This window comes from Procambarus clarkii, chromosome 43, assembly GCF_040958095.1.
Source record: "Procambarus clarkii isolate CNS0578487 chromosome 43, FALCON_Pclarkii_2.0, whole genome shotgun sequence".
NCBI classification, from domain to species: domain Eukaryota; kingdom Metazoa; phylum Arthropoda; class Malacostraca; order Decapoda; family Cambaridae; genus Procambarus; species Procambarus clarkii.
Genome location: NC_091192.1, coordinates 14,807,275 through 14,822,274, shown reverse-complemented (window position 1 = coordinate 14,822,274; position 15,000 = coordinate 14,807,275). Strand labels below are relative to the sequence as shown.

At 51.4% G+C, this 15,000-nt stretch overlaps 1 protein-coding gene across 1 annotated transcript in view; it reads left to right on the top strand.

The window, feature by feature from the left end:
* LOC138373649 (uncharacterized) overlaps positions 1-15,000 on the top strand; it is a 66,540-nt gene that overhangs the window by 29,204 nt on the left and 22,336 nt on the right. Inside the window, exon 4 of the mRNA XM_069339989.1 lies at positions 969-1,120. Within this exon, the coding sequence (XP_069196090.1) occupies positions 969-1,120 (152 nt within the window). The remainder of the gene's footprint in view (positions 1-968; positions 1,121-15,000) is intronic.

The window sequence follows — 15,000 nt, the reverse complement described above, 5'->3', positions numbered from 1 at the left end:
TCGATGCTCATGCAATGCAGCCTGGTCAATTTCCGTGTTTCCTCGACACACAGTACCGTCCTCAACCAGTACTGGGAAACACCAACGAGTCTACCCTGGCCACGGGCCAGCCTATACACAGTCTCACTAGGTGCTCCTTGTGAACGCCCACAATCACTCTCCAGCCTGGTGCTGGCAGAGAACATCAGCCTGGCGCTGCTGGGCCTCTACACGAACACATACAAGGGTAGCGAACCCCTGGCAGGAGCTTCTTGCAACTAGCTAGTTACACTCCTCCGTAGCACCTTACTGTCAGTCGTCTCTTCCTCTAGCCAGTCCCGGGATACACCGAATTCTGTCACTGCCACTTCACAGGCAGACAGTAGAACACTTCACAGTTCCTCCTCGGCGGCGGCTCACTGCTCACGTCAAGCAGAATGGAGTAGAGATAATAGGCTGCCCTGGGTAGACTACCTGTCCTCGTACCACTGCAGCCCTACGTCGCCTCTGTGGATACAGACACGTCATCAGTACACTGGTCAGTACTGGGGATACAGACACGTCATCAGTACACTGGTCAGTACTGGGGACACAGACACGTCATCAGTACACTGGTCAGTACTGGGGATACAGACACGTCAACAGTACACTGGTCAGTACTGGGAATACAGACACGTCAACAGTACACTGGTCAGTAATGGGGACACTGGGAAATACCACTTACGGACTCTGACATAAACATACAACTCCCACAATAGATGGCGCTGATTTCTAGGCGCCACCTCACCAGAGGGTTCGTAACAATGATGATGATGATGACAATGATGATGATTATGATGATGATGACGATGACGATGATGATAATGATGATGACGATGATGATGACGACGATGATGATAATGATGATAATGGTGATTATGATGATGACGATGATGATGACAATGATGATAATGACGATGATGATGATGCAGCAGCCTCCGTGCCCACAGGTATCAGACTGGCCCCGGGGTATGTGGTGATGATCGTGGTGACGGTGGTGCTCCTGCTGGCCGCCTGCTGCGCCTCTGCTGCTGTGTTGAGGTGGGTCCTGGCCCTCACTACACCACCAGCAGCATGTCCTTCACTACACCACCACCAGCAGGTCCCTCACTACACCACCACCAGCAGGTCCCTCACTACACCACCAGCAGGTCCTTCACTACACCACCACCAGCAGGTCCCTCACTACACCACCAGCAGGTCCCTCACTACACCACCACCAGCAGGTCCCTCACTACACCACCACCAGCAGGTCCCTCACTACACCACCACCAGCAGGTCCCTCACTACACCACCACCAGCAGGTCCTTCACTACACCACCACCAGCAGGTCCCTCACTACACCACCACCAGCAGGTCCCTCACTACACCACCAGCAGGTCCTTCACTACACCACCACCAGCAGGTCCCTCACTACACCACTACCAGCAGGTCCCTCACTACACCACCAGCAGGTCCTTCACTACACCACCACCAGCAGGTCCTTCACTACACCACCAGCAGGTCCTTCACTACACCACCAGCAGGTCCCTCACTACACCACCACCAGCAGGTCCTTCACTACACCACCACCAGCAGGTCCCTCACTACACCACCAGCAGCAGGTCCTTCACTACACCACCAGCAGGTCCCTCACTACACCACCAGCAGGTCCCTCACTACACCACCAGCAGGTCCCTCACTACACCACCACCAGCAGGTCCCTCACTACACCACCACCAGCAGGTCCCTCACTACACCACCACCAGCAGGTCCCTCACTACACCACCACCAGCAGGTCCCTCACTACACCACCAGCAGGTCCCTCACTACACCACCACCAGCAGGTCCTTCACTACACCACCACCAGCAGGTCCTTCACTACACCACCACCAGCAGGTCCCTCACTACACCCCCAGCAGGTCCCTCACTACACCACCAGCAGGTCCCTCACTACACCACCACCAGCAGGTCCTTCACTACACCACCACCAGCAGGTCCCTCACTACACCACCAGCAGGTCCCTCACTACACCACCACCAGCAGGTCCTTCACTACACCACCAGCAGGTCCTTTACTACACCCCCAGCAGGTCCCTCACTACACCACCAGCAGGTCCCTCACTACACCACCAGCAGGTCCTTCACTACACCACCACCAGCAGGTCCCTCACTACACCACCAGCAGGTCCCTCACTACACCACCAGCAGGTCCCTCACTACACCACCAGCAGGTCCCTCACTACACCACCAGCAGGTCCTTCACTACACCACCAGCAGGTCCTTCACTACACCACCAGCACGTCCTTCACTACACCACCAGCAGGGCCCTCACTACACCCCCAGCAGGTCCTTCACTACTTCCCCAGCAGCAGGGCCCTCACTACACCCCCAGCAGGTCCCTCACTACACCCCCAGCAGGTCCCTCACTACACCCCCAGCAGCAGGGCCCTCACTACACCCCCAGCAGGTCCTTCACTACTCCCCCAGCAGCAGGGCCCTCACTACACCCCCAGCAGGTCCTTCACTACTCCCCCAGCAGCAGGGCCCTCACTACACCCCCAGCAGGTCCTTCACTACTCCCCCAGCAGCAGGGCCCTCACTACACCCCCAGCAGGGCCCTCACTAAACCCCCACCAGCAGGTCCTTCACTACACCACCAGCAGGTCCCTCACTACACCACCAGCAGGTCCTTCACTACACCACCACCAGCAGGTCCCTCACTACACCACCACCAGCAGGTCCTTCACTACACCACCAGCAGGTCCTTCACTACACCACCACCAGCAGGTCCCTCACTACACCACCAGCAGGTCCTTCACTACACCACCACAGCAGGTCCCTCACTACACCACCACCAGCAGGTCCCTCACTACACCACCACCAGCAGGTCCCTCACTACACCACCAGCAGGTCCCTCACTACACCACCAGCAGGTCCCTCACTACACCACCAGCAGGTCCTTCACTACACCACCAGCAGGTCCTTCACTACACCACCACCAGCAGGTCCTTCACTACACCACCACCAGCAGGTCCCTCACTACACCACCACCAGCAGGTCCTTCACTACACCACCACCAGCAGGTCCCTCACTACACCACCACCAGCAGGTCCTTCACTACACCACCAGCAGGTCCTTCACTACACCACCACCAGCAGGTCCCTCACTACACCACCAGCAGGTCCTTCACTACACCACCACCAGCAGGTCCCTCACTACACCACCACCAGCAGGTCCCTCACTACACCACCACCAGCAGGTCCCTCACTACACCACCAGCAGGTCCTTCACTACACCACCACCAGCAGGTCCTTCACTACACCACCACCAGCAGGTCCCTCACTACACCACCACCAGCAGGTCCTTCACTACACCACCAGCAGGTCCTTCACTACACCACCAGCAGGTCCCTCACTACACCACCAGCAGCAGGTCCTTCACTACACCACCAGCAGGTCCTTCACTACACCCCCAGCAGGTCCTTCACTACACCACCAGCAGGTCCCTCACTACACCACCAGCAGGTCCTTCACTACACCACCAGCAGGTCCCTCACTACACCACCACCAGCAGGTCCCTCACTACACCACCAGCAGGTCCCTCACTACACCACCAGCAGGTCCCTCACTACACCACCAGCAGGTCCTTCACTACACCCCCAGCAGGTCCTTCACTACACCCCCAGCAGGTCCTTCACTACACCACCAGCAGGTCCCTCACTACACCCCCAGCAGGTCCTTCACTACACCACTAGCAGGTCCCTCACTACACCCCCACCAGCAGGTCCCTCACTACACCACCAGCAGGTCCCTCACTACACCACCAGCAGGTCCTTCACTACACCACCACCAGCAGGTCCCTCACTACACCACCAGCAGGTCCTTTACTACACCACCAGCAGGTCCCTCACTACACCACCAGCAGGTCCTTCACTACACCCCCACCAGCAGGTCCTTCACTACACCACCAGCAGGTCCCTCACTACACCACCACCAGCAGGTCCTTCACTACACCACCAGCAGCAGGTCCCTCACTACACCACCACCAGCAGGTCCTTCACTACACCCCCAGCAGGTCCTTCACTACACCACCAGCAGGTCCTTCACTACACCACCACCAGCAGGTCCCTCACTACACCACCAGCAGGTCCCTCACTACACCACCACCAGCAGGTCCTTCACTACACCACCAGCAGGTCCCTCACTACACCACCACCAGCAGGTCCCTCACTACACCACCAGCAGGTCCCTCACTACACCACCCCCAGCAGGTCCTTCACTACACCACCAGCAGGTCCCTCACTACACCACCACCAGCAGGTCCTTCACTACACCACCAGCAGGTCCTTCACTACACCACCACCAGCAGGTCCCTCACTACACCACCAGCAGGTCCCTCACTACACCACCACCAGCAGGTCCCTCACTACACCACCAGCAGGTCCCTCACTACACCACCAGCAGGTCCCTCACTACACCCCCAGCAGGTCCCTCACTACACCCCCAGCAGCAGGGCCCTCACTACACCCCCAGCAGGTCCTTCACTACTCCCCCAGCAGCAGGGCCCTCACTACACCCCCAGCAGGTCCTTCACTACTCCCCCAGCAGCAGGGCCCTCACTACACCCCCAGCAGGTCCTTCACTACTCCCCCAGCAGCAGGGCCCTCACTACACCCCCAGCAGGGCCCTCACTAAACCCCCACCAGCAGGTCCTTCACTACACCACCAGCAGGTCCCTCACTACACCACCAGCAGGTCCTTCACTACACCACCACCAGCAGGTCCCTCACTACACCACCACCAGCAGGTCCTTCACTACACCACCAGCAGGTCCTTCACTACACCACCACCAGCAGGTCCCTCACTACACCACCAGCAGGTCCTTCACTACACCACCACAGCAGGTCCCTCACTACACCACCACCAGCAGGTCCCTCACTACACCACCACCAGCAGTCCCTCACTACACCACCAGCAGGTCCCTCACTACACCACCAGCAGGTCCCTCACTACACCACCAGCAGGTCCTTCACTACACCACCAGCAGGTCCTTCACTACACCACCACCAGCAGGTCCTTCACTACACCACCACAGCAGGTCCCTCACTACACCACCACCAGCAGGTCCTTCACTACACCACCAGCAGGTCCCTCACTACACCACCACCAGCAGGTCCTTCACTACACCACCAGCAGGTCCTTCACTACACCACCACCAGCAGGTCCCTCACTACACCACCAGCAGGTCCTTCACTACACCACCACCAGCAGGTCCCTCACTACACCACCACCAGCAGGTCCCTCACTACACCACCACACAGCAGGTCCCTCACTACACCACCAGCAGGTCCTTCACTACAACCACCACCAGCAGGTCCTTCACTACACCACCACCAGCAGGTCCCTCACTACACCACCACCAGCAGGTCCTTCACTACACCACCAGCAGGTCCCTCACTACACCCACCAGCAGGTCCTTCACTACACCACCAGCAGGTCCTTCACTACACCCCCAGCAGGTCCTTCACTACACACCACCAGCAGGTCCCTCACTACACCACCAGCAGGTCCTTCACTACACCACCACCAGCAGGTCCCTCACTACACCACCACCAGCAGGTCCCTCACTTACACCACACCAGCAGGTCCCCTCACTACACCACCAGCAGGTTCCCTCACTACACCCCCAGCAGGTCCATCACTACACCCCCAGCCAGGTCCCTCACTACACCCCCCAGCAGGTCCTTCACTACTACCACCACGCAAGCATGGTCCCTCCACTACACCCCACAGGTCCCTTCCACTTACTCCCACAGCAGCAGGTCCCTTCACTACACCACCACCAGCAGGTCCCTTCACTACTCCCCCAGCAGCAGGTCCTTCAACTACACCCCCAGCAGGTCCCTCACCTAAACCCCCACCAGCAGTCCCTCACTACACCACCAGCAGGTCCCTCACTACACCACCAGCAGGTCCTCACTACACCACCACCAGCAGGTCCCTCACTACACCACCAGCAGGTCCTTCACTACACCACCACCAGCAGGTCCTTCACTACACCACCAGGCAGGTCCCTCACTACACCCACCAGCAGGTCCTTCACTACACCACCAGCAGGTCCCTCACTACACCACCACAGCAGGTCCTCACTACACACCACCAGCAGGTCCCTCACTACACCACCACCAGCAGGTCCCTCACTACACCACCAGCAGGTCCCTCACTACACCACCAGCAGGTCCTTCACTACACCACCAGCAGGTCCTCACTACACCACCACCAGCAGGTCCCTTCACTACACCACCACCAGCAGGTCCCTCACTACACCACCACCAGCAGGTCCTTCACTACACCACCAGCAGGTCCTTCACTACACCACCACCAGCAGGTCCCTCACTACACCACCAGCAGGTCCTTCACTACACCACCACCAGCAGGTCCCTTCACTACACACCACAGCAGGTCCTTCACTACACCACCACCAGCAGGTCCCTCACTACCACCACCAGCAGGTCCCTCACTACACCACCACCAGCAGGTCCCTCACTACACCACCAGCAGGTCCTTCACTACACCACCACCAGCAGGTCCCTCACTACACCACACCAGCAGGTCCCTCACTACACCACACCAGCAGGTCCTTTCACTACACCACCAGCAGGTCCTTCACTACACCACCAGCAGGTCCCTCACTACACCACCAGCAGCAGTTCCTTCACTACACCACAGCAGGTCCTTCACTACACCCCCAGCAGGTCCTTCACTACACCACCAAGCAGGTCCCTCACTACACCACCAAGCAAGGTCCCTCATACACCACCAGCAGGTCCCTCACTAACCACCACCAGCAGGTCCCTCACTACACCACCAGCAGGTCCCTCACTACACCACCAGCAGGTCCCTCACTACACCACCAGCAGGTCCTTCACTACCCCACCAGCAGGTCCTTCACTACACCCCCCAAGCAGGTCCTTCCACTACCACACACCAGCAGGTCCCTCACTACACCCCCAGCAGGTCCTTCACTACACCACTAGCAGGTCCCTCACTACACCCCCACCAGCAGGTCCCTCACTACACCACCAGCAGGTCCCTCCACTACACCACCAGCAGGTCCTCATACTACACCACAGGCAAGGTCCTCAACCAGCGTCCTTCACTACACCACCAGCAGGTCCTTCACTACACCACCAGCAGGTCCCTTCACTACACCACCACCAGCAGGTCCTTCACTACACCCACCAGCAGGTCCCTCACTACACCACCACCAGCAGGTCCTCACTACACCACCAGCAGGTCCCTCACTTACACCACCACAGCAGGTCCTTCACTACACCACCAGCAGGTCCCTCACTACACCACCACCAGCAGGTCCCTTCACTACACCACCCAGCAGGTCCTCACTACACACACCAGCAGGTCCCTCACTACACCACCACAGCAGGTCCCTCACTACACCACCAGCAGGTCCCTCACTACACACCACCAGCAGGTCCCTTCACTACACCACCAGCAGGTCCCTCACTACACCACCACAGCAGGTCCTCACTACACCACCACCAGCAGGTCCCTCACTACACCACCAGCAGGTCCCTCACTACACCACCAGCAGGTCCCTCACTACACCACCAGCAGGTCCCTCACTACACCACCAGCAGGTCCCTCACTACACCACCAGCAGGTCCTTCACTACACCACCAGCAGGTCCCTCACTACACCACCACCAGCAGGTCCTCACTACACCACCAGCAGGTCCCTCACTACACCACCAGCAGGTCCTTCACTACACCACCAGCAGGTCCTTCACTACACCACCACCAGCAGGTCCCTCACTACACCACCAGCAGGTCCTTCACTACACCACCACCAGCAGGTCCCTCACTACACCACCACCAGCAGGTCCTTCACTACACCACCACCAGCAGGTCCCTCACTACACCACCAGCAGGTCCCTCACTACACCACCAGCAGGTCCTTCACTACACCACCAGCAGGTCCCTCACTACACCACCACCAGCAGGTCCTTCACTACACCACCAGCAGCAGGTCCCTCACTACACCACCACCAGCAGGTCCTTCACTACACCACCACCAGCAGGTCCCTCACTACACCACCAGCAGGTCCTTCACTACACCACCAGCAGGTCCCTCACTACACCACCACCAGCAGGTCCTTCACTACACCACCACCAGCAGGTCCCTCACTACACCACCAGCAGGTCCCTCACTACACCACCAGCAGGTCCTTCACTACACCACCAGCAGGTCCCTCACTACACCACCACCAGCAGGTCCTTCACTACACCACCAGCAGGTCCCTCACTACACCACCAGCAGGTCCTTCACTACACCACCAGCAGGTCCCTCACTACACCACCAGCAGGTCCTTCACTACACCACCACCAGCAGGTCCTTCACTACACCACCACCTGTGGGAACCGACCTGTGAGATTTATATTTATTTAATTTATATGAATTTATATTTACGTTAATTTATATACTTCGATAGCAATTTGTATAATGATAAGTGGACTGTATTTCTGCAATAATCTCATAATCTCACAAATCGATCCTCTACACATTAGGGGGGGTTTATATTACACATATGCAGCCAATCAAATTACAGTAATAGCTACATACATTGATGAGGTTCCTTCTCTTATAGTACAGCAGGTTAGTCCACCAGGTATAACTAGAGTGTAGACACCAAATTATCCTCTTTGAGGTAACTTCTATCACCCAGTAACTGGTGCACATAATCTTGCATCCTCGTCTTGACCTGTCAAAAGTGCGCTAGCTGTGAAGCCAGAATCCAATATATGACAAGCATATCAGAGAAAACAGTACATGGAACATGAAGACCTGGCTTAATTACCTTTAGTTTGAGGCGATTTCGCGTTCTAACCGGCTAACCCTACCCAATGACATTAATGGCCACTAATGATAGATAATGGGTTTCGGAAAGAACACTTAACTTGATTTGTTGACAGCGTGTTGACAGATGGTACACCTTTGGTATCCATAACACTACGTCCAAGTAAAATTAACAGGAGCCGAATTTGCTCCCGTGTGAGCCTCTGGTCTCTATATCAACAACAATGGCTGCCCTCCTTCCTCCACTCTGACGCCTGGCTTACATTGTCCAGATTTCAGAACGTGATAGAAGGGTCACATTTACTCTACTTTAATATTGATAATTAAGTTAATTTATATAAGATGTTTTTATGATGGTAAAGTCCAAAGACTTATGTATTTAAGAACAATTCCCAGCAGAATAGCTGGTGAATTATAATAGTATGTGGTGATGATATCCCGTTTTCTTTAGACGGTAATTCCACTACAAGTTACGTTTTCTATGGGTAACTTGTTGGTAATACAGCTATTATCTGTATGATTATTATTAAATGGTGTCGGATTTTCCGACATAATTCCCCAGGGGGCTGCTCACGGGTCGAAGTCCTCTTTAGAACAGACGAACACCGATACTCCTCCTTTGGATTATTAGATTAATTTGATGTTAGTAGTTAGTAATCACACATTTGTGCGTCTGTTCGTACAGGACGGATGTCCCGTACTAGAGTTGCAGGGGTTAGAAGTCTAATGCGATTTCATTTCCCTGTCAACTCTTGAAAGGCTAATATTCAAGCCTTATTACATATTATTTAACCCAGAAGACTGAATGTGATCAAGTACTACAGTCAAGTATGATTCAGGGACTGCAGTGAGATCAGTGACATTAGATATAACTTGAAGTTTCTTCAGGTAACTGGTCACTGATATATAAACACTGAGGCCCATGGAATACATCTTGATTAAATAATAAATGTATCAAATCAGTCATCAGATTTACTGGGGTTTAATTTAATTAATTGATTCAGAAGATTGAATAGCTCATCATTGAAGTAAAGTATGGTTCTGAGACTGCAGTGGGTTCAGTGACATTGGTCGCAGTGACTTGTAGCTGTTTTAGGCTACTGTTCACTGATTTGCCACTGAAGCCTCATGAACTCATCTTCAGCTTCAAATGATGATACTAACATCAACCTCTGTTACTATAGTCAGCTGTAATCTCCTTAGTATAATGCTACTGGAGAAATATAATCAGCTGACAAATTTAGATTTCTATTGGTATTGTTTATCTGCAGCCATAGGTCTCCTCAGGCATGATACTGGGCCTGAGAGTAATTTACCTCCTGCAGAGTTTAACATGGTTATACCCTGATATTTAGTAGGGCTACCGATGAATCGATGACAATAGTCTGTCCCTACAAGGAGACCGAAGTCAGTGAGGTGATCAGACTTAATATTATCTGCCAATTTTATTCCTCTATTTCTCAGGAATTTGGCTGTTGCTCTCAGACCTTGAACTTGTAGGTCTACTGGTATTTTGTCCACCACAATGGCTTGTACTCGACAGACGTACCTGCCTAAACGTACTGATGGTTGTACCACCTGGTAGACTTGAGGTCTTGCATCTGTTACAAACCCTGAGATGTTGAATGACATCTGGGCTACAGGCCTTAATTGTAATTCATCTGCCAGCTTTTTAGTGATATATGTTCTCTGGGATCCTTGGTCAAACAACCCTCGGGTATGGACCTTGGCCCTCTTATTCAGGATGGTAATTTGGGCAGTAGGCAAAGTCGTATTACCTTTAGACTTTGCCGATTGGACACTGTTTGTTTGTTGCACCTTGCAGTACTGTACTGTGGTGGGAATGCTATCTTCCACCTTGGGGTTTGGAGACGTTGTTTTGGTGTCTCTGCACAATGCTGCATGGTGCTGACCTTTGTTACACCTATTACAGGTGTGTAATTGGGTATCACAGTCCTTGATGTTATGTTTCCTGAGGCACCTCGTGCAATGTTGCAAATCTTTGAGTCGCTCAACACGGGCGTCACTATCAGGAAAATTAGGGCAGTGGTACATTGAATGTTTCTCATTGCAGAACAAACATGTTCCATAGCTTCCAGTACCCTTTGGTGTCACGTTCTTGGGTGACACAGTAACTATAGGCTTGGAGGGTCCCACTGCATATACGCCCACACTGCCACTGTTCCACTTTGGTGTTGAATTATATTGTCTAGATTGATTTGGTGTACCTTTGGTACTCTGTGGTTTACTATTATTAGTTTCTGAGGGTTTACTTGGTGGTTTTAATTTGTCATGTGTTCGTAATTGATGAACTACTGACTTTAAACCTTCAGATATTTCATTCATGGATAAGATACTTTTATTGTAATGAGCACTCATTTGTCTCAATATGTCCCTAGGTATTTTCTCCTGGACAATTATTTTCAAGACCCACTCAGCCCCGTTTGTATCTGCTGTCAGGCTGAGGGCATTGATCAATGATTCTATCTCCAGCTTGAAAACTTGGAGTGAATCAGCTGAAGCCTCCGGTGGGGGTAAATGCAACATCTCATGAACTAAATGTGATGTTCTTACTTCTGGATCAGCATAATTATCCTTGAGGAGTTTTACTGCCAGATCATAGCCGTCATTAGTTAATCTCAGATGGGATACTACTGTTTTAGCCTCACCTGATAATTGACCTTGCAAATAAGAGAATTTACTACTCTTTGGTAAAGATTGTTTTGAGTCTACAAGGTCAACGAATTTGTTCCAAAATTCGTCCCAATCTTCCTCATCTTTTCCTGAGAAAGTGGGTAAATTAATTGGAGGGAGTCGAGCTTCTGCTTGACTCGTATTAGATGCAACTGTTGTTATTGTTGCTGTTGCCTTGTTCTGGGCAATTAATTTGACATAAGGCTGTAACGTGGCCTGAGTGTGATCTTCATAATTCGCAAGATCAACCATAATGTCGTCTATTTCTGTTTCTGATAAATTAGTGTTGGCAAGTTCAGCCACATATGTTGCTATTTGGCATTTGATTTGCTCAAATTTACCTGCAGCTGCTTGATAATAGCTTTCCAGGTCAGCATAATCAACTTGAGATTGTTGTGACAAATCTTCACATTTCTTGATCTGTCTTGTTAAGTGGCCTTTAAGACCTGCAAGGGTTCTTTTCATTCTCCCTGCATTATCCATCCTGGCTAGTTGGTGAAGCCTTGTGGGGCTTGTATTTGGGCTGCTCATAATACTGAACAAGCACTGATGGTAGCCTAGGGTTAAATTCTGCACTCACTAGGCAATAATCCTACCTCTACTAGAGGTTAGCACTTAAAATTAATACACATTATATATATACAATCATACACACTAATGATTTGAGTGATAAACCAGTGTCACTGGTAGTACCTTTAGGTTAGCTCTTCTATATCACCCTAGGATGGTAGAGACACTAATTAATCACTCAAAGGTGTAATAATCATAAGTAAATTATTATATATACAACTCAACTCGAGTTGATAAAAATTACACCCAAAATAGGGTCTGTACCATTCATTAATGGTGTTAGGTTATTCAATATAGTACAACTGACTATGGTAATAATGGGACTAGGATGAACGATAATAGTTCAACTAGTCATATCCTACCCTGTTGTGGGTTGGCAATTAGTAAATATTATACTGTGATCACTAGTGCAATTTATATTAAATAATTCTCTATTTTGGAGAAATAATATACACAATTATTGATAATAGCCTCTTAATTAGCCTCTATGAAACTTCTAATATTATCTAGAAGTATTAAATATTATTAGTGACCTCGCGAAATAAAGTCCACAAAATTCGTAGATAATCTCTCGCGAAATGTAACACCACGAAATCCGTGAACAATCTCGCGAAGACACAGTCACTAATTTGGCTGGATTCTATATTAGCGCTGTCATTTCACGAAATAACACGCCACCAAATATCTGTGGGTGTGCATGAAACCGCTGACGAAGCTGAACTGGGGTGAGGGAGGCTCCTGAGCTCCCTCGAGGCTACGCTGCCGTCTTGACTGCTGGCTTTGTTTAAATAACACTGCACTAGTATATTTAATGAATCCACTGGTTAACTGGTTCATCCGGTACTAAGATGACCAAATGTGGGTTCAAAGGACCGAATATTCCGGTTCCGAAGGTCCAAATAATGTGGGAACCGACCTGTGAGATTTATATTTATTTAATTTATATGAATTTATATTTACGTTAATTTATATACTTCGATAGCAATTTGTATAATGATAAGTGGACTGTATTTCTGCAATAATCTCATAATCTCACAAATCGATCCTCTACACATTAGGGGGGGTTTATATTACACATATGCAGCCAATCAAATTACAGTAATAGCTACATACATTGATGAGGTTCCTTCTCTTATAGTACAGCAGGTTAGTCCACCAGGTATAACTAGAGTGTAGACACCAAATTATCCTCTTTGAGGTAACTTCTATCACCCAGTAACTGGTGCACATAATCTTGCATCCTCGTCTTGACCTGTCAAAAGTGCGCTAGCTGTGAAGCCAGAATCCAATATATGACAAGCATATCAGAGAAAACAGTACATGGAACATGAAGACCTGGCTTAATTACCTTTAGTTTGAGGCGATTTCGCGTTCTAACCGGCTAACCCTACCCAATGACATTAATGGCCACTAATGATAGATAATGGGTTTCGGAAAGAACACTTAACTTGATTTGTTGACAGCGTGTTGACAGATGGTACACCTTTGGTATCCATAACACTACGTCCAAGTAAAGTTAACAGGAGCCGAATTTGCTCCCGTGTGAGCCTCTGGTCTCTATATCAACAACAATGGCTGCCCTCCTTCCTCCACTCTGACGCCTGGCTTACAATGTCCAGATTTCAGAACGTGATAGAAGGGTCACATTTACTCTACTTTAATATTGATAATTAAGTTAATTTATATAAGATGTTTTTATGATGGTAAAGTCCAAAGACTTATGTATTTAAGAACAATTCCCAGCAGAATAGCTGGTGAATTATAATAGTATGTGGTGATGATATCCCGTTTTCTTTAGACGGTAATTCCACTACAAGTTACGTTTTCTATGGGTAACTTGTTGGTAATACAGCTATTATCTGTATGATTATTATTAAATGGTGTCGGATTTTCCGACACCACCAGCAGGTCCTTCACTACACCACCAGCAGGTCCTTCACTACACCACCACCAGCAGGTCCTTCACTACACCCCCAGCAGGTCCCTCACTACACCACCACCAGCAGGTCCCTCACTACACCACCAGCAGCAGGTCCCTCACTACACCACCACCAGCAGGTCCTTCACTACACCACCAGCAGGTCCTTCACTACACCCCCAGCAGGTCCTTCACTACACCACCACCAGCAGGTCCCTCACTACACCACCAGCAGGTCCTTCACTACACCACCACCAGCAGGTCCCTCACTACACCACCACCAGCAGGTCCTTCACTACACCACCACCAGCAGGTCCCTCACTACACCACCAGCAGGTCCCTCACTACACCACCAGCAGGTCCTTCACTACACCACCAGCAGGTCCCTCACTACACCACCACCAGCAGGTCCTTCACTACACCACCAGCAGCAGGTCCCTCACTACACCACCACCAGCAGGTCCTTCACTACACCACCACCAGCAGGTCCCTCACTACACCACCAGCAGGTCCTTCACTACACCACCAGCAGGTCCCTCACTACACCACCACCAGCAGGTCCTTCACTACACCACCACCAGCAGGTCCCTCACTACACCACCAGCAGGTCCCTCACTACACCACCAGCAGGTCCTTCACTACACCACCAGCAGGTCCCTCACTACACCACCACCAGCAGGTCCTTCACTACACCACCAGCAGGTCCCTCACTACACCACCAGCAGGTCCTTCACTACACCACCAGCAGGTCCCTCACTACACCACCAGCAGGTCCTTCACTACACCACCACCAGCAGGTCCTTCACTACACCACCACCAGCAGGTCCTTCACTACACCACCAGCAGGTCCTCACTACACCAGTCCTCACTACACCCCAGCAGGTCCTTCACTACACACCACCAGCAGGTCCTTCACTACACCACCCAGCAGGTCCTTCACTACACC